The 21,569-nt window shown below is 37.8% G+C and overlaps 1 protein-coding gene across 1 annotated transcript in view; it reads right to left on the minus strand.

The window, feature by feature from the left end:
- The window catches only part of LCA5 (lebercilin LCA5), a 49,248-nt gene extending 31,779 nt beyond the window's left edge, over positions 1-17,469 (minus strand). Inside the window, exons 1-3 of the mRNA XM_007521941.3 lie at positions 17,338-17,469; positions 5,002-5,375; positions 391-920 (exon numbers count right to left, since the gene is read on the minus strand). Coding sequence (XP_007522003.1) covers positions 391-920; positions 5,002-5,185 — 714 coding nt within the window. The 5' untranslated portion in view covers positions 5,186-5,375; positions 17,338-17,469. The remainder of the gene's footprint in view (positions 1-390; positions 921-5,001; positions 5,376-17,337) is intronic.
- Positions 17,470-21,569: the final 4,100 nt, after the last annotated feature.

A 21,569-nucleotide genomic window follows, 5' to 3' on the forward strand; every position in this document is an offset into this window, starting at 1 on the left:
TTACTATGTGGGCCATTAATGTATAGTTTACAGTTTTAAGAGAATAAGAGAAGAGGATGAGAAGACCAGAGCAGTACTGAGTTCTGGTGCTGAGATGGTGCTCAGGATGATGACCCTGTGACCTGAAGGGTTTCTGGCATGCAAACTGGTGATCCAAAAGGCTGAGTTATCATCCCCATCCCAATGTATATAGTTTTTGTGTCTTGTCCATAAATATGTAAAATCTTTTCAATTTTTCATGGTATTCTCACTCACAAAGGCAATATTTTTTTTTAATTTCTAAGCAAATGCTGAAATGCAATCAAAAAAATCATAACAGAATTATTTTATGTGGTCCCCCAAAACTGAAAAATATGAAACAGCAGAAGGAAAAGCTATAAAACGTTTTACCTTAATTTTTTTCTCAGTGTCATCCAATTTTAACTCTGCTGAAACTAGTTTCTTTGCCAAATCATCTCGTTCAGGTAGGTGTCTAGCATCAGAGATCTTTTTCAGTTTCTGTAAGGAAAACTTTGTCCTAACTAGTTCACCTTCTGTGTCTTTCACCTTTCTCTCAGTTACCCGTTCTTTCTCTTGAGATTTTCGTAAGCGTTCTTTGAGTGCTGTAATCTCATTGTTATGACGAGCAATAAGTTGTGAAATTTCATTTTCTGTATCTTCAAACTTATTCAGAGCTTTCTCTTGTCTGTATTGAAGCCTTTTCAAAGCCTTATTTTCTTTTAGCAGCTCAGCTAACTTGACCTGGAGTTCAGTGACTTCATTCTGCAATTCATTGATTTTCAGCAGTCTTGCCGAGAGAACCCGTTTAGTAACAAGATCTGTATCTTTCCGAAGTGGCTCCCTATTGAGGCTCTGGGAACGAAATCCTACTCGAACTCCCTTTTTATTTCGTGGAGCCTTAGGGCTTGGTTTCCTAGGGCCTACAAAAAGAAGCAGTAATAATGTTAAATGTAAGGTCTACCAATGGATTATTTATTCATCTTAATAAATAGGTGCACAGCATTCTCTAGCTATTTTTTCCCTTAAAAATTAGGCATTCTCCATTAGTTTGTAGCTCTTACAATATTTCTACCAAAAAAATGTATCTTTTTTCTATCTTTTATAGGTCAAGAATATCTTGATCACTCAAAAAATGATATGCTAATAGTTTATAGGGAACTTTTAAAAAGGTGATACACGTGGTGCGAAGAGCAAGTACTGGCTTAAGATCTTGGTTCAAGCTCCCGGCTCCCCACCTGCAGGGGAGTCGCTTCACAGGCGGTGAAACAGGTCTGCAGGTTAAAAAGAAGGTGGTAAAATTAGGATTGTTCAGTTTTACAGGTAAGATGGCAAGACTGAATTCAAACATGGCTTCATCAGCATTAGTATATACTAAACAAAACACTGTAACATTACAGCCATGCGAATCTGTGGTCATTATTTGAAGTAGGGAAATAAGTACTTTCTGTAAATTAATTATTCTGAAGAAATAGGTCACAACCTACTATAACACCACACAGTGAGATCATCTAGGCAAATTCAAATTCAGCATTTCATATATAACCATCACCACCCCCACCCCTGCACCCACCCCACCCCCCGAAATCAGCTAAATCTTTGTAGATCTATTTTTCCCACCTACATTAACTAGGTTGCTGTGAGGTTTAATTAGAGTGTGTGTAAAGCAAAATGTTCTGCACGAATATTTCTTGTTAGTAGAAGGATTTAATCTTGTTTACCAGTTACCGAAAATGAAAAGCACTTCAGCAGTGTAGGTAGATGTGATGCTAAATGGCGTCTTTAGTGTAAGAACCAAGCAAAAACACCTGACAACTGTATGAAAACAAAAAGTGCATCCTAAGAAACATAAGCATATGGAATCTTAAAGTGTACATATTAAAACACATCATTTCACAAAATTCAGAATATTATTTATTTTTACTTTTTCTTTTCTTTTTTTTTTTTTTTACCTCCAGGCTTATTGCTGGGGCTCAGTGCTTACACTAGGAGTCCACTGTTCCTGGCAGCCTTTTTTTTTTTTCTTCCAATTTGTTGTTATTGGATAGGACAGAGAGAGAAGTGAAAGAGGCAGGGAAGACAGAGAGAGGGAGAGGAAGACACCTGCTTCACAGCTTGTGCAGTGACCCTGTTCCCCGCAGGGCTTGAAGCAAGTTCCTTACAGTTCTTGGGCTTCACACATATAACCTGCTACACTATCGCCCAGCCTCCCAGAATATTATTTTGACCAAAAGTTCATAAAACTTAAGCCTCAATACAGAGAGTCTGCCGTTTACAAGAAACTTCTGGAAGTCTGCCACAGTTGAAAATAATGAACCTTAATCTCCAAGGTGACTGCATTTTTTCCAAGAAGGAAATGCATTCCAGAGTTTAAAAAAAAAAACAACAAAGAAAAACTAGAAAACCAATTTATGCAACTCACAAGCCATACTCTGATTCCATTATGAGAACAAGTGAAAAAAAAATAATACTTACAATATAATATTACAGTTTCATTAATAAGATGAAACATTTTAAAGAAGCTGTTTTAATTGTGTACTAATTTGGGATCCGGGTCTATAAATGTTCGAATACAGGAAAAGGGTGAAAATATAACCAGGGGATACTTAACTTGCAATGTTTAAAACTATCCTATATATTAGCCACTGGCTGCACGTTATTGTTGAGAAGTTTGTAATACTGGTAGTTCAAGTCAAGATACATCTGTTTTTTGGTTTGTTTTTTTTTTAATTCCCTTCAGAATTATCACTGGGGCTCCATGCCTGCAAGATGAATCCACTGTTCCTGGTGGCCTTTTTTTTTTTTTCTTTTTCCTTTTTTCCCCTTTCTTGATAAGACAGAGAGAAATTGAGAGAGGTAGGGAAAATAGAGGAGAGTAGCAGAGAGACAACTATAGTACCTGCTTCACTGCTCATGAAGCTTCTCTTTTGCAGGTAGAGAGCAAGGGCTTGAACCCAGGTCCCTAAACATGGGAATGTGTATATTTAGCCTGGCGTACCGCCACCTGGCACTCTCAACATATGTCTTAAACTATAAAATACACACTGCATTTAACACTTCAAAATAATAATACAGAATGATTCATACAATGTGTTAAGTTTACTATTTCTATAAATGATAATGTTTGGGATATATAGGCTAAATTAAATATATCATTAGAATTAATTTCACTTTAAAACAAAAAGATGTATTTTTTTTTTTTTTTTGAGAAAAACCAGAGCATCACTCTGACACATATAGTGCCAGGATCAAACTTGGGACATCATCCTTTTAAGTTCAAGGCTCTAGCCACTGCCCCACGCCACTGTTTTAATTCTCTAATGTGGGTGCTAAACAATACAAAATTGCATGTGTTTCCTGGTCTAAGACAGACAAATCACCACAGGTTTTAATTTAGACGGCAATGTAAAAAAGGTAACTGTGAAAACCATATTGAAAAACAGTAACTGAAAAAATTCTGGGTGAAGCCAGATCTGTTTTTACAAAACCTTTTTCTCAATTGTCTTTTCAAATGAGATAAAGCTTAAGAAGTTTGATTACTTAACTGGATCATCTCAAAACCTGTTTCTGGGGAAAGAAATGAAAAATAAAAAGTATTCCTGCCAATTCTTCTTCTAGCGTTTGCCCTTCTTCCGTAGCCAGTCAACAGCGTCAGGTTGAGCCTGTATTCCTGCCAATAATTCCCTAAGCTTACAAGTTATTTCTTGGAAATAAATATGCATTTTCTTTTTTTTATTATTTATTTATAAAAAGGAAACATTGACAAAACCATAGGATAAGAGGGGTATATTATGCATTTTCTAAGGTTCAACCCTGGGTCTCTTTGTTGCACAGTGAAATTAAACATCAGGATCATACTTCAGCCACAAAATCAAAATAAGAAATTTCCACTTAAAAAGACTGGGAGAAAGAGGCCAAGAAAACTGAAGCAGTGTGCTTGTTAAAAGATTAAAAAGAGGGGGAAAAAAACCTGGATTGTTATAATTATAGATACCCCTAGGAAGCTCGATGAGAAGTCCATGGAAAGCCTTTTTCAAAAAAGGAATTCAAAAAAGAAAGCTTTTGAAGGGAATTTATATGCTTGTAGGTTTTTAAAGAAGAAGTAATTCTAAAGTAAAAAATGTACAGATGTAAATTTAATTATATTCTTGCTTTAATCTTCTCAATGAATAATTATTCCTCCATGGAAACAGACAAAATGTTAGCACAGGATTTGATGTGTTTCATGTACAGGTTCATTTGCCTTTTCAGCTCTCAATTATATCGCTCCTTGCCTTACAATCTAAGCTCTCTCTAAACTAAGCTACTGACATAGCCATATTAATGCTGTGTTGATTAACTCATATAGTAATTACCTCAGTCACCTTAAATTATATTTTCCAAGGGGTCCTTGCATTCTTTACGTGTCACTAAATACACTGAACTTTCTTGACCAGAAATTTCAGATGAAGATGTTTATAAAACATTAACTTGTCAAATATGTATTATTACCTAGTTCCAAGCTAGTGCCATTTTAATAAGAAAAATCATTTCTGATGATTAATCGTGTTTCCACTATAGCAGTTAAACAGAAGACAGATTGGTGTCCCCAAGTCTCAAATTCAATATCTAGGTTTAATTTTAACTTTTTAAGTAAGAATTTCTAGAGGAAGTAATAAAATGTTATTTAACCACTCCATATCCATGCTTTTCACTGCTTTTTAAGAAAGCACATCTGTTTTGTTTTGCCCTTAAAAAAACATAAGTAAACAAAATAAAAGCTCTGGTAGTCCTTCTGTATATGATTTTAATATAATAAAGAATAACTTGCCATCCACAGACATAAACATAGGTAATATGTATACAAATGCATAAAAATATAGCCTAGACAAAGTATAAAACAGCACATTTCCATGTATATAAAACAACATACACACACTACTCAAAGAACTTCATTTACACAAACCTTCCTTAAACATTCAAGATAAATCCTGTAAATCTAAAAGACTCTTAAATAACACTCACCTAGGTGATGTGCATGGCTATCTGAAATCTGTCTCTTAATATTTGGTGGTGGAGAGATAACGGCAGGTGATGACGGGCCTGAAGACAGCGGTGTAGGTTTAAACTCAGATGAGCAGTGAGAGTAACGGTGTTTGCTTGACTTACTTTCTTGATCAGTATCTGGACTTCTTGCTCTGTCCCCCATGATTTTGAAAAACAGCCACTATTCATATAATTTCATAGATTCTTTTCTCCAGGAAAATCCGTAAGTCTGAAGAACATTTTTTAAACTTTCCAGACTCTGCGTTAAGTACTCATGTGTGTACAATTTGTTTTCTCTATATTACCTGTAGTCCACAATTCATATCAGAAACCAGAAGAAATACTTTTCCACCCTACAATTAAAAAAGGACAAAAACTCATCACATAGTTGTAGATTTCGACTATTAATTACAGTCAAAGATATTATAACCCAAATAAATTTTGCTTACAGTTGTTTTTACATATATGTAGTTGTTTACTATATCTGGAGAAAAAAAACAGCTAACCCAGTTTAAGCAGAAGACATAAAATATATATAACTGCTTCTGAATTAATTTGACTCTATTGAATCTATTATGTAAGACAAATGGTGTTTTTAGTAAGTAAATTATTAAATCATCTACATTGTGGAAGAAAGGTGGTGGTAGTAAAGAAGAAACCAGCAGTTCACAAGAACAAAGAAAAAATATCTAAAATTGACTATATAAAAAATGCAAATTTAAAGTATGTAAAAAGTCTACCCAATTAAAAGAAAAACATCTGACAAAAATATTTGTAAACAGAAAAAAAATGGTTAGTATTATTTTTTTAATTTTTTTTAATTTATTTAAAAAAGGAGACATTAACAAAACCATAGGATAAGAGGGATACAACTCTGTGGCTCCAAAGTCGCCATCTTTGCTCCACCTCCGGTTAGTATTCTTAACACATATGGACAGTCATGTCACTCCATAGGAAAATGGAGGTCAAAACTTAAGCTTAAAAATACATGGTGCTAGCTGGACACCATAGTTGATCTAGATAATATACCAGCTGTGCACCCAGGTTCAAATCCAGCCTCACCACACTGACAAGCACCTCAGTGCTGTGGCATCTTTCCTTTTGTCTCTCTAAATGAACAACCTGGTCCAGAACAGTGAAGCCCCAGTGACAACAAAAAACATATGGACATGGCACCAGAAGACAGCTCATCTGGTAGATCACAGGCTCAAAGACCCAAGTTTGAGCCCCAACACCGTGAAGATTCATGCATGGTGGAACAGTGCTCTGATGCTTCTTCCCGCTTAAAATACAAACAAAAGTTTACATAAGGCCCAGAGCTAACAATACAAATTGGCACAAAACCTCAGAAACTATTTTAACCCTTATAAAATTATCAGAGCTTTTTCAATACAATGCTCAATAGTAATTTCCTAAAAATTGTTAAGAATGAAGTGTAGTAATTCAATAACTACCACACAGTAAGCACTCAGTAAATATGAACAATTATATTTATGAATCAAACATACAGTTGCTTAGTAAATTAAGATTAATGTTTCTTGTCAATGGCTTTCAGTTTTAATTCCAGTAAGGCAATTAATCTTTAATAACATAAAATAGTAAGGTTTTTGAAATCTCTTCATACAATTGATCACATCTTAAGTCTGAGATGTCATTCAGCTTTTCACGACGAAGAGTCAGAAAAACAAGAGGCCAGGCAGTGGTGCACACAGTTGAGCACACATGTTGCCATGCACAAGGGCACAGGTTCAAGCCCTAGCTCCCCACCTGCAGGGGGAAAGCTTCACAAGTGGTGAAATAGTCCTGCAGGTCTTTCTTTCTCCCTCCCTATCTTCCCCTTCCCTCTCAATTTCTTTGTTCTGTAATAATAATACTGTAATAAAATAATAATCCACTTCATCTCCTATGCACCAGCACTTAGTGCTAACTCTATAACCCCAAGTACACACAACAGATTTAAAGGAGCAGGCATCCAATGCCCTACTATCCAAAGCAGCTCCCTGGACAACTATTTTAATGTCTTTTTTTGTTAATGCTTGCACTGGCTCTTGAATTAGCAATTTTAGATTGTGAAAGATGAGAATTTAACTCAAAGTTTATTTTAAATGTCTGTAACATAAAACACATGCAGATTATTCAGAAAGTCCTTTGAATTCCAAAATGTTTTCATTTTGAATTTTTTTATTAGTGATTTAAAACATTGTATAAGTTTCAGGTGTACAGAATTACAATCCAGCAGGGCTCTGGCACAATGGATAGCGCACTGGACTTCTAGAGTAAATGTCAGAGAATTACAATCCAATATATGCATCTAGGCATTATATTCACTACCTAAATCTAATCTCCATTATCATCAATCAATCCTCCTTATCCAATTTACAGACCCCCTCATCCCTCTTTCCCTTGATAATCATCTCAAGAGTTTATCTCTGAACTGAACTCCCACCTCACCACCTCAGAGTCCAATATGCCAAATTCAATCTGACTTATGCTTCTATTTTCTCTTCCGTTATTTCTCAACTTCTGTCTATGAATGAGATCATCCCATAATCATCTTTTTCCTTCTGGCTTATCTCACTTAACATGATTCCTTCAAGCTTCATCCAAGATGGTATGAAGAAGGTGAATTCATCATTCTAATAGCTGAGAAGTATTTCATTATATATAAATACCACAACTTTCTCAACCACTCATCTGTTGCTGGATACCTGGTTTGCTTCCAGGTTTTGGCTATTACAAACTGTGCTGCTATGAACATAGGTATACACAGATCTTGTTGATGGGTGTGTTTGGTTCCTTAGGATATATCTCCAGGAAAGGAATTGCAGGGTCATAGGGTAGTTGCATTACTAGCCTTCTGAGAGTTCTCCAGACTGCTCTCCACAGGGGTTGGGCCAATTTACATTCCCATCAACAGTGTAGGAGGGTTCCTTTGCACCACAACCTCGTATTTGTTGTTACTATCCTTTCTAAAGTATGACATTGTCACAGGAGTGAAGTGGTATCTCATTGTTGTCTTTATTTGCATTTCTCTGACAATCAATGACCTGGAGAATTTTTTCTTGTCTCTTGACCTTTTGGATCTCTTTGGTGAATATTTTGTTCATATCCTCTCCCCATTTTTGGATGGGGTCATTTGGTGTTTTGTTGCTGAGTTTGGTGAGCTCTTCATATATTTTGGTTATTAGCCTTTCATTTGATGTATGGAGGACCTAGGTGGGGGTTAGAGTGTTTTACAGAAAACTGAGAAATTTTATACGTGTGCCAACAACCATATTTACTATTGACTGTAAACCATTAATCCCTCCAGTGAAAAAAAAAAAAAATTGGTTTGTTTCTGGTTTGACTATTTATTCATCTCCACAAGAGTGAAATCATCTGGTGTTTGTCTTCTTCTGATATTTCATTTTGCATAACACTCTCTAGAAAGAAAGAAAAATGCCCAATAGAACACACATTACCATGGCTCTAGCCCCTGCTCCCCACCTGCAGGGATAAATCTTTACCAGATGTATATCAGTGCTGTATGTGTCTCTCCTCTCTAGCTCTCTCTCACATTCCATTAACAAAAATGGGGCGGGGGTTGCAGCCAGGAGAAATGCAGTCTCAGTGTAAGCATATGTCTCCAGCAGTAACCCTGGTAGCAGAAAAAGAAAAAGGGCAACAGGTTCATTGATACCTGCCTTAGCCAGGTCTTTGGACATTCCACTCAAAAAGCAAGCAAAGCCACTCCTTCTTTCTCCCTCTCTCTCTCTCTCTTTCTTTCTCTCTCTCTCTCTACCAGAGGAAGGTCTACACCTAACTAAAAAGCTTCTGAACATTGAAAGAAAGCACTTTTTTAAAAAACTAAAAAAAGAAGATATTCACAACTTACACATCTGACATAGGATTAATATCTAATATGAAGAATTTATAAACAAAATCACAAACTAATAAAAAAATAGGCAGATGATTTAAACAGACACTTCTCCAAAAAGGGGGGGGGGGCATACAGGTGGCCATTTAAATAATAGGAATATACAAGTCAAAACTACAGTGAAATATAACTATGAGAATGATTTAGAACAAAAAGATAAGAAACAAGTGTTGGGGAAGAGGAATCTTTATGTACTTTTGGTGGGGATGCAAACTATTCTAATTGCTTTAATTTTTACTCTAAGGAAAAAGTATCTTTCTTAGCATATCAAAACATAAACCAGTTTTTTTTCTTTATGTCTCTTTTTGTTGTTTTGTTTTGTTTTTAATTTGACAGGACAGAGAGAAATAAAAGGGAAGAGGGAGAAAGACATCTACAGCAGTACTTCACAGCTAATGAACTGACCCTCCCACCCACCCAAACATAGGTAGAGACCTGGGGCTTGAGCCTGGATCCTATTGCATGGTAACATGTGCGCTCAGCTTGAGTGTGCCATCAACCAGCCCCCCAGCAGTTTGAATGAAATAAAGCAGCGATTGGATTACTAACATTCCTTAAAACATTAACAAATAAAAATAAAGTTCTCTAACAAGACTGTAAAACAAGCCTGCATTTAAAGCTCCTCTAAGGAATCATCTTTCTTTGCCTAGATTAAGGAAAATAAAGACCAGATGAGCATGGCTATTTATGAAGGTCACAATTTATCTAGATCACAGAGCTCAGTATAAGTTGAAATGGTCTATAAGGTTCCTGATTCCTGGTTCAGTAACCTAGTCAATATTTCAATAACAGTAATCAGATAAGAACACCTTCAACTCAAGAAGCCACAGTCCATTTATCCACAGTTTACTATACCCCTATAGCTCCAAAGCTGAAGGAGTCTTCTGCTACTTTTTAAAGTTAAACCTTTGGGCTGGAGAGATATCTCACAAAGGACACATGCCTTGCTTGAGTCTAGGTGTAGTAGTGGCACCAGAGGAAGGTCCAGTGCTAACATTGTGTTTCAGTCTTTTTTTTTTAATCTTTATTTATTGAATAGATATAGCCAGAAATCGAGGGGGAAGGGGGAGGTAGGCAGAGAAAGTGACATACAAACACCTGCAATACCGCTTCATCACTCAAAAAGCTTTCCCCCTGCAGGTGGGGACCTGGGTCTTTGTGCATTGTAACATGTGTGCTCAACCAGGTGCGCCACCACCCGGCCCCATGTTTGTCTTAGTTGTAATGAAAAAGTAGCCAACACCCCATCACCAGGGGATCCTAGACACAGAATCTTTGGATTCCCCCATAGATATGATGGGCCTAGACCTCTAATAGACCCCTCTCTCTACCACCACTTGCCACATCCATTGGGAATGTCATCATAAGCCCTTCTGTGGGATTCTTCAGGATCGTTATGAACTAGCAATGATAAGGACAACCCCACTCTCCAAAAGGAGGCGTGGTCATCCTACTCCAGGAAGACTGCCACTCCAGGAAGACTGGTTCTGAAATAACTGCAGCCTAGAATGTTCCTCGCTATAACTATGGGCTGTAAGCTCGATCTGATAGGGAGTCAGAGGTTATACAGGCTCCAGTGATAAATATGAATAGATATGGGCCCCAGTTTAGATGGTATGGTAAATATTTATTTGCATTTCTATATTTCCTTCAAGTTTGTGAACAACTCTCTGCTCCAGTCCTGCTTCTAGTTCTATTCTCCATTCTGACACCAGCTTCCCAGACAATATCTCTGTCTACCCCATCAATGTGTCCTAGAGCTCCGATTCCCCAGAACCCCACCCCAATAGGGAAAGAGAGAGGCAGTATGGGAGTATGGATCTGGATCGACCTGTCAACAGCCATGTTCATCAGGGAAGCAATTACAGAAGCCAGACCTTCAACCTTCTGCATCCCACAATGACCTTAGGGCCATACTCCCAGAGGGTTAAAGAATGGGAAAGCTATCAAGGGAGGGGATGGGATATGGAATTCTAGTTGTGGGAATTGTGTGGAGTTGTACCCCTCTTATCCTATGGTTTTGTCAGTGTTACCTTTTTATAAATTAAAAAAAAAAAAAACTCTGTCTACCCCCATGTTAGCTATCAAGCTCAAGCAGATTATTAAAACATAGGCTCGTAAGAACATTCCTAAAATAGAATTCCTAGCCTCCTTCCACCCTAAAGTTCCTACTTTCATCTGTTCTAAACCTTCCTTATAGTTCCAGTTTATTAAACAAATTGTTCAGCTTTCCATCTTACCCCATTTCAGGAACCAAGTTGTTTTTTTTTTTTTTTTTTACTTCCCTGGGCAGATGGCCTCACCAATGCTTCCTGAAACCTTGCCTCTCCAGAGTCCTACCCCACTAGGAAAAGACAGAAACAGTCTGGGTGTATGGGTCAACGTGCCAATTCCCATATCCAACAGAGAAGCAGTTACAGAAGCCAGAACTCGCACCTTCAATACCTCAAAATGAATTTTGGTCCATACTCCCAGAGGGGTAAATGACAGGGCGAGTAAGCCAGAGAGCTCTGTATTCCCATTCCACTAGGACCTGAAAACTGGTCACCAAGAATCTTGTTTTTATACCATCAATGAAAGAGAAGTAAATTGGAAAAACACCAGAGGAAGCCAGGCACAAAGTTTTGCTTACCTGAGAGAGAAGAGGAAAAAGGGAAAGACACTTGAAAGTAGTAATAGGTGTGGGGGTGAATTAGAAAGGAAGTGCTAACAGGACCACTGGGGGAAATTTTATATATATTACCATAGTTATAGAATCAGCCCATATTGGTGACCTTTGTCAACCACTGCCACCTCTCCAGATTCAAAGGAGGTCTCGAAACTTTACATCAGGCTCAACCTGACGCTGTTGTCTGGCTACGGAAGAAGGGCAAACGCTAGAAGAAGAAGAGGTGACCTTTGGACAACTACAGCAGTTACACAGAATTTCGGTGGTGGGAACTGTAGGGAATTATACCCCTATTACTTTGATATTTTGTAAATTGATATTAAATCTCTAATAAAATAAATTTTAAAAAAGGTATTAGAAACAAAAAAAGTGTCCAAAAGTGATGCAATCATGCATAGAATCATAAATTTACTGATTAAAACATTTGCCTCTTGGGATGAGGAGGTGGCATAATGGTTATGCAAATAACTCTCAGGTTCAACTCCCAGTACCCCCTTAAGCCAGAGTTGAGCAGTGCTCTGGTCTCTCTTTCTGTGTCTCTCTCATTAAAAATACATAAAGTACATTTTTTTTTAAAAAAATTACCTGTCTTCTTTCCTATCCTTATCTCTCCACATCAAGGACTGCGCTTCCAAAATTGTGCCCTCCACAGGATCATTCTTACCAAAAAAAAAAAAATTCTAATAAGGCTACTATGGCTTGACCCTATCTTCAACCCAATTTCTCTACTTCAATAGAATTTCCTGAAGAGCAGCCTATAATCAAATTTGCTATCTTCATTTATTTTCCAACCATTTCCTTTTGCACTCACACTTGTCAGATTGTTATCCTGCCATTCTACAAAAATACCTTTTGTTAAGATCAGTAATAATGTCCATAACCTTACATTTCTCCTACTACATGTAAGAAAATAAGACAACTTTTTAAAAAATTTTTAATTAATGTTATTTTTGACAGAGATGCAGAGAGACATACACACACAGAGAAACACCAGAGCACTGGTCAGCTCTGGCTTATGGTGGTGCGGGGGACTGAACCTGGGACTTAGGAGCCTCAGGCATGAGAGTCTGTTTGTATAACCATTATGCTGTCTCCCCCACCCCAGACAACTTCTATGTAGCAATAGTTCACTACAGTAACTGCAACACCATATCCTCATTATTTAAAGAGTAATCATCCTATACCATTAGTCAAAATAGGATACCAATAGTCTCGTTCTATAAAATTCACCCTGGGATTTTTAAAGGAAATGTTGAATCTTCCCTCTTCAAATAACTGCATGAATACTTAAATTTCTAAAATTCTTAACAAAGAGAATATAGCAAATCAAAAAGCATTGCCTTCATAAAGTTGGACTACTCTACTGAGTTAATTTTAAATAACTAAGACAACCAAATAAGGCTTCAGACAAAATCTTACAAGTAGTTATAATACTATTTAATTAATGTAAAATAGTCATTAATAAATGAATGAGTATTTTTGAGTTATCTAGAAAAGACAGAACACAGATGTATAATCCCTGTACAGTTCTCAAGCTAATTTAAGCTAATCATTTGTGACTAAATTAATCCCTTAACAGTTTTTTTATCTGATTTCCCTGTGTATGTGGGTAACCATTAATAGATAAGAGAAAAAGAAACTAGAAGTCTAGTCCACTTTCAATTCCTAAGAATCATTTTCTAAAAATAGACAATATTATGATGATAGCAATACTGATAAACTATCAAACCTGAGACTCATCATTTTCATCCAAAGATAAGCTTTCTGACTATAAGAAGCTTCAAATAGTATCAGTCATACCTAACAGATTGGGAGGAGAGGAAGGGAGAGCCCTAAGAGCTGTTAGTACCAGAACACTTCAGAATCAGAAAGCAAATGGTCATCTACAAAGTCCATTCGTTATACAGAATATCATGATCTGATTCCTGTGGCTTTGAAAAAGGTTCTGTCTTAAGAAAACAACTGCACAAAATCAAGCAACTTGATCTCCAGCTATTTCACTGTGTTCACCTTCTCTGCATAAAATGCTACTTACTGCCTGGCTACCTGTGTTGCCAGCACAAGACCTCATCAAACAGGCAACTTGGTGAGTAAGATAAAAATAAACTAATCAAGAAAGATTAGTTTGTGGTGGGGAAATGGCTCCTGGAGATTTTCAAACCTTCAGCTCTCAGGTCAAAACCTGATGCTGTTGTAGTGGAGTGAACAGTACTCTGACTCCTCTCTTTCTCTCTCCTGCGGAACTCTCTCCTTCGTAGGAAATAAAACAGATATTTATTTATCTACATAAGTAAATATTAGATATTTAATATAAGTATAGATATTTCATATAAACATAAATAATAGATATTTAAATAAAAATCTCCCCAAAAAGGGGAATAAAAATGACCAAAGAAGAGCTTGAGGTGAAAAAAATCTGGTATTAATAATACAACTGTGTTTCACCTAAAAAGGCAAAAATAACTACTTAAGAAACAAATATGGACAGGGGAGACAGCAGCATGGTTATGCTAAAGATTTTCTTGCCTGAGGTCCTAAACTCCCAGGTTCAATCCCCAGCACCACCAGATGCCAGAGCTGATCAGTTTTCTATGTACCTTTCTCTCTATATCTCTCTTTCATTAAAAATAAATAAGTATTCTTATGGTGGGAACTGTGGGAAATTATACCCCTGTTATTTTATAATTTTGTAAATCAACATGAAGTCACTAATAACATTTTTTAAAAATAAGTAAAATATTTTTAAAAGGAACAAGTATAATCAAATTGTCTTGCTCCTCTGCTTACATGATCCAGGATATTCCTAAGCATTTCCTCATCCTACTGCATGTATTTCTGTAACACCAATTCTTGCTTTAAAAATAAAATTACATTTGGCTTTTGAGTATGGTTTCCGAGATTCCAGGTGAGATCCACCTTCTATGTTAGACTTCAAATTAAATGCATAATCAGCTGTTTTTTTTTTTGTAAGAGTTGAAACAAGGGGTCAAATTAAAAATATCTTAACCACAGTAGGTATTTCCAAAGTTTAATCAATCAAACAGAAACATCACAGAATTGTGATACATTTATGAGGCAGTACCCCAAAATCTATTGTCAGGCATGTAACTGTGGATATAGCTGGAGGTGCAAATGACCCCCTAAAATTAAGGAACTACCAGTCAAGAAAAGAAAGACACTGCAGCCAAACACAAGTACTAATGACAAAAGGAAGAAAAGGAGATTTAACAGATGTAAAACTAAGGACAAAGACAGAAGTTCAGGAAGATTTCCAGAGATCATGTTTAAATGGAGGTTTAAAGTCCTAGCAAAGGTTAAAATGTAAGTATGGCTTGTGTCCTGTATGTTCCTATGGGACCGTTAAGTGTCACTTCACCAGAAGAGCATGAAGTTTCATGAGCAATGGAGCAGTGTGGCAGGTGTCTCTCCTCGTCTCTGCCTCTTTATCTGTCTCTCACTCTGTATCAAAAAGAAAGAAAATGAGAAAATGGCACTGGGAACGGTAGAGCCGTCAGTACAGGCACTGAGCCCCAGCAATAATTCTGGTGGCAAAAAAAAAAAGTTAAATTACATGCATGGCTCACATTAGATGTATTTCCTTTCTCTTTTTCCATTTTATTGGGGCAAGAGGGAGGATGAATGATTTCCAGTACAGTTGTTGGCACAGCTTTTTATCTCCCTATGGTAGGAGTCTATAGAATATTCTCACCTCCAATTTAGGATCTTTTCAGTAGTCAAACATGAAAGATCCCAGGGCCCTCCCCACCTCTTCTTTCTAATAGTCTTCTGATTTGGTTCAGTCCAAGTTTCACCTTCTGTTTTCTCTTTCTGTCCATTTTTCAAGTTCCACCTATAATTAAGATCATCTGGTATTTGACCTTTTAGCTTATCTCAGTTAACATAATGCCTTCCAACTTTAACCAAGATGACAAAAGGGAGATAACTTCACTTGAAGCAGCTGAATAGTATTCGCGAGAGAGTGTGTGTGTGTGTGTGTGTGTGTGTGTGTGTGTGTGTCACAACTTTCTGCTACTGGGTATCTGGGTTGTTCCAAGTTTGGGACATTCCAAATTGTGCTGCTATGTACATAGGTAAACACAGATCACTGTGTGTTTGGATTTTCCTTCGGATAAATCCCCAGGAGAGGAATTGTAGGGTCACACGGTAGGCTCATTCCTATTGTTCTGAGAAATATCCAGACTGTTGTATATTGCTACTGGGCAATGGTAAGTTAGAATGACTACAATGGGGGGGGGAGGCAGTGGGTAGTTCACCAGGTCATGTGTGTATACCAGTTCTTATATACAAAGATTACAGTCCATGCCCCTGGACGCTACACTGGCAATACTGCAGGGGGGTAAGCTTCACAGAGCACTGGAGTATATACTGCAGTATCCCTCCTCTCTCTATTGCTGTCACTCAGCTTCTGTCAAAAACGAAAATTGCTGGGAGTGGTGGAGTAGTGCAGATTAGGAGCTACAGCCATAGTATGGTGGTAAAAAAAAAAAAAAAAAAAAAAAAAAGGCAACAGAGTAGCTGGTGATTGCATTGTTTGGGATGAAATGGCAAACAAATGAGGCCAGATTAAAGAAAGTGAAGTATTTCCAAACAAATTGTCTTTTCCCCCCACCATTTCCAATATGCCTATAACCAAGCACTTTACTATACCCCCCCCAAAAAAAAAATCATTTCAGTGACGATTTTTAGTCCAAACAGATATTTAACCTCAACCAATGCAGGTATCTAATCCAACTCAATCACCAGTCAGTACAGACTAACGAATAGTAGTAGCCATCAGCAAAACTAACCTCCTTCTTTCTCCATCTACTTAAGTAAAGACAAGTCAAGAAAACTAACCGTTACAATAAATTTACAGTTCCTACCCCAAACCCAAGGATAACGACAACTAGTCGATTGTTGCTAACTGACCCTAGTCACTCTATCCAAGGCCAAAAAGTGAAGTGCAGGTGAACTGGACCAGTGCTCATCACTACTATCACTCTCTCCCAAAGCAAAACGCCCAATTAGCCACTTCAACTCAACTGTTCCAAAGCAATACAATTCTTGTCCACCCTCTTTCCTCCTCTCATCCGTTCACGCAAAACTCCACGTCCTGAACAAATGAGCCTTCACACTTGCATCAGCCTTAATCTTGCCTGCTACCTATTATTCGAATCAAAGCCACCAGAGCCCCCACAGCCTCCTGCACTGTCATGGTCCTGACCTTCCTTCCTTTGCTGGCTTCTCCCTAGGCTTGTCTACTTGCACACAAGTCTTTCTGCTTTTCAGTTTTTTTAAATGATCACGCAACTTTTTCCAATCCCACGGGTGGTCTGGTACTAATCCCTGACCCTGTCTTCTAGGTCCTCCTTGCAAAGTACGCCCACCCTTTTCTTCCAGACCCCGCCAAATAATCAGACCAATCTCACAATTATGGATCAGCCTTCCATCCCTCTCGGCCCTTTCCAAGCGGGGACTGGGATTGAAACGATTTTTCTCGAGGGCTTTTCTAACTCCCGACACCCCTAACTCTCATCCACCCGGCTTGAACCATTCCGCCCATAGGCATCCATCCACAACTGCCCCATCACCAGCTTCCCTAATCCTACCCCAACCTCCATCTGCACCCCAACTCCTCGCCGCCCACCTCCCTGCCACCCCCAAACCCGCCCCGGGCTCCTCCTCAAAGTCCATGCAGCACCCGCCTCCTCGCCTTCTCCAGTATACAGACCTCCCCTCCGGGGCCTCGGCGGCTGGCCGCCCAAAAGCAGGTTGTTGGCTCCTGCAGAGGCTGACAAGGCTGCCGGGGTAGGCGCGGAGATTGCCGCGGTGCGGGAAGTTTGAAAACAGGGATGAGTTAGGGGCGGGGACCGCAGCTCCCCGGTGGAGGCAGCGCGGCGACCTCGGCTCCAGGGTAACGGAGGCGGAGACCCAGACTGCACTGCGAGATGATGGCAGCCAATGAGGCCTGTGTCTGGTCTCCCATTGGTCTGTGTCGACAGATACCTCCTTTCTATTGGCTGTCGTGGAGCGGGAAGGCGGGACGATGAGTACGGGCGGAAACGGCTATTGGCCGACAGCTCCAGCGGCTGAGGCTATGGAGAGGAGGGCTCTCCTATCCGAAGCGTGGAGAAGCTCATTCCGCTCAATTAAAAGTCTGCGGCGACGCGATGGAGCGTCCAGGGCTTTGCTTGGCTAGTGTGGGAGGCTGTGGCGGTGGGCAACGAGATGTTCGTGAAATGAATTCTAAATACGGGCGACTGAATGATGGAAAAAAAAAATGGCTTCGCCTCCTTTTGAAAATGCTTGTTGGCAATTAAACTGGTGATTTTCAGGAGAGTGTGCGATTAGCGTATTAACTCTGGCCCTGAGATTTATTTGGCTTGAATAAATCACAAACGCACCGTGAGTTTGGCTTGGTTTTTCAGGTTTGGGAATGGATTTTAGACGTGAGACGTTTGAAACATTTACATCCAAATCTTGGAAATATCCGTGATACGTGCTGATAACCTGGTGTGAGCCGCTGTGTCGTATATTCGCTGTAAAATAAATAAGATACATGAAACAACGTTTCCACAGGAGAAGAAAAGGTAAACAGAAAATCGTCTTCCTTAAGGTTATTTGAAGCCTCTCTGAGCCTCCTGATTATCAAGATTTTAGGTTTTCACACTGCACAGCCTTTCTCACTGTTGTTAATTTCTCAAGAACGGGTTTTTACAAACATATTTCTGAGAATCTAATTCTTGAAGGCAAATGCGTTCAATCATTTTTTTTTAACACAATATATGGCTAATTCCGTTTCTTTCTTGACTTCATTTTCCCAACATTGCTCTATTTTGAAGCTTTCATTTCATCCTATTATATTTTACTTCCTAATTATAGACTAACCGAACAATACCATAATTAAATGTGATTTTCTGAGCATGTGAAAGAAAATAGCAATTTCTTGTTAGCAAATTAAAGTGAGGACTCCTTACAATTGCACCGAAATTATTTTTCATCAATTTATCTCTACAGACACTCTTCATTAAAATGTTCACTAGCTATTATTTACTCCTTTTAGTAGTGCTACTGAAGATAGCTGCTACTAAAAGTCAAGAAATGTGTCATATTTTTTGGAGAAAAAAACTATTTTTCCAGTTTCAAATTGGGGTTGCTAGTACTCAAGGACATCTGAGAATAAAACATTTATTCAGCCTATAAACCCAAATTCAGTGTACTAGACATCTCATTCCATGTTCCTTGTTCTAGACGTGTATTATTATATAACCCAATACCTAAGGAAACATTCAGAGAGGTTAAAACATCTACCTGGAGATATGAAAGCCAAGATTAAAACTTATGTTGATTAAATCCCAAATGTTGAAGTTTCAAATGTGAGAACTTTAATGTGTCACTTACAGGTTAATAGAGTTATGGGAGAACAAGAAAGAATTTAAAAGTTGGGAGTCTCAAAAAAAATTAAAAGTCTAGTTGTATGTAATGAATTTTCAACATCTTCACCATGTGCAATTTTATTTACTCTATCAACTTGGAATAGCTATCAAGATATTTGACCTTGAAAAAATAGATAAAGATTTATCAATCTATAGAAGTAAATCCTGGTTTTTTGCACCAATTTTTAAAGAGTATCCCAAAATAAAAGCTAGCAATTTCAAGACTTTACATATGATTTCCTTTTGATATAATGATTTTGATAGAATTAGAATTTTCAGAGATTATACTATTTGCCATTTCATCTCATTATTTAAGGCATAGTATTATCCTTTTTCAGGTAAAAACCAACAGAATTACATTTTTATATTTCTGTCAGTTGAAATTATACTTAATAGGAGCCAGAATACTGAGAATTCTAAACATGTAACTGTGAAATGAATCACTGATGGATTATTAGGTGCTTTGGAATTTAATTTTTAATATTCCTAGCCTTACATTAGTTTCCATTTGTCGGGATCCTTCGTGGACCCTCTCCTTGGTCAGACCTGGGCGGCTAACCCAGAGGTCACTCGGGGTACCACTGTGGGAATAGTACATTTACTGTGCAGCAGAGCAGAGGTTTTAAAGGGTGGTAGGGGCGAGGAGAGGTCTGTTAAGGGATACCTTATATGGTCAAGACAGCAGGGGGGTAGAGAAATGGTGAGGGTCTTTCCAGTAACCTTTGGGTAAGTGGTTAAGCTAGTTTGGGGAATGAGGAAATGAAACCTACATCTAGCACAGGGGGGGTGTGGGTTCTTGCACGAGGGAGACTCACAGGGGGACTAGACCTGTTAGCTTCCTTCTTGCTCAATCCATAGAGGCAAAAAGCCCCTGGAGAGACTGATGGAAGACCTGTGCCTCCCAGGCATCCAGGGGGGCCCCTCCCCCATGGCCCGGGCCAAGCTCAACCTCGGCTTATGCAAGGTCCCACATTCCATATCCATTATCTCTGTATTTGCTATATTGCTAAGTGAATGTGCATTTTTCTGTAGGAATCTTTTTGCCTTAATTAATTTTTATAGAGATAATATGTATAATATTATTAATTAAAATATATCTAGGTGTGCCTACCACAAACATCCCCATTTTCTTTATGACAAAAGTAAAGAGTATCAACAATTTATAGAAGTGCCATAAAATTTGTAAGCAGAATTAGTAGACTTTACAACTGCAAACCAAAAATTACATTGACCAAAGGCAGATTCTATAAATAATCATATCTTGGGGAGCACACTAGTATAAACATTCTTAGCTCACGTTCAGTTGTCCATTAATAGCATTTTTTTAATTTCAGTAACAATTTTATAATAAATAATAAAAATTCGATTTTAAGTATTTATTTAAATTTTATTTGAAACCAATTTCTTGGTTTTCATATTTCTAGAAAAAACCTGCATATATTAAATTATAGCTAAATAGTAGATGGTCAGCACGTAGTATTAACATTGAAGATGTTTTATCACTAATTTAAATAACTCAATGGTGGTGGGTGATGTACAGCCTAACCCTGTCATCTTGTAACCCACATTAGTCACGAATTAAAAAGAAAAATAAAAGAGCATAAGGAAGAAAAAAAAATGGACATAGAAGTAAGAACGGAAACACAAAATGTTCATTTTCATAAAAACAAATTCAGTATAATTTTTATATTTGCGGTACAAAAGCAAGATGCCATTTGATTACAGAATGTTTAGTGTTGATCACCTGATGAATTTTTTCTTTTTTTTTTATTATCTATATTTATTTATTGGCTAGCGACAGCCAGAAGTTGAGAAGGAAGGAAGTGATAGAGAGGGAGAGAGAAAGAAAGAGATCTGCAGCCCTGCTTCACTACTTGCAAAGCCTTCCCCTTGTAGGAGGGGACCTGGAGCTCACACCCACATGTGCGCTCAACCAGGTATGCCACCACCCAGCCCCTGTAAGTTATTATTACAGAGAAAGAAAATGGTTTGTTAATATTCTTCATGTTTCATAGTTTGTATGTGAGTCGTTAATTGTTTCTAAATTTCATGAAGATTATTTAAATTTGAGGAGCTTTTCCTTTTGTTTTGCATAAAAAGATCAAATATAGTGAGTGTGGTATGGATCTATGCCATGTAATTCTACAATCTTGTAACCTATTATAATCATACACAAAAATTTTTTAATGAAAATCAAAATAATAACAAAAAGAGTAAATCCAAAAGTTGGCTTTAACTAGACTTAGACATATTTTTCAGACTTTGTTATTCATCAATTAAATCTTTAAGTAAATTTATCTATAGGTCAAGTGCTATCTCTGAAACAGTGGGGACATAATTAAAGGAAATCATAAATTTATTTGTATTTACAGTGCTATATCAAAGAGAAAATGTCTATTCGGTTCTTTTCTTTTTTTAAGATTTTATTTATTTATGAGATAGGAGGAGAGAGAAAGAACCAGACATCACTCTGGTACATGGGCTGCCAGGGATTGAACTCAGGACCTCATGCTTGAGAGTCTAATGC

This window comes from Erinaceus europaeus, chromosome 13 (genome assembly GCF_950295315.1).
Source record: "Erinaceus europaeus chromosome 13, mEriEur2.1, whole genome shotgun sequence".
Taxonomy (NCBI): Eukaryota; Metazoa; Chordata; class Mammalia; order Eulipotyphla; family Erinaceidae; genus Erinaceus; species Erinaceus europaeus.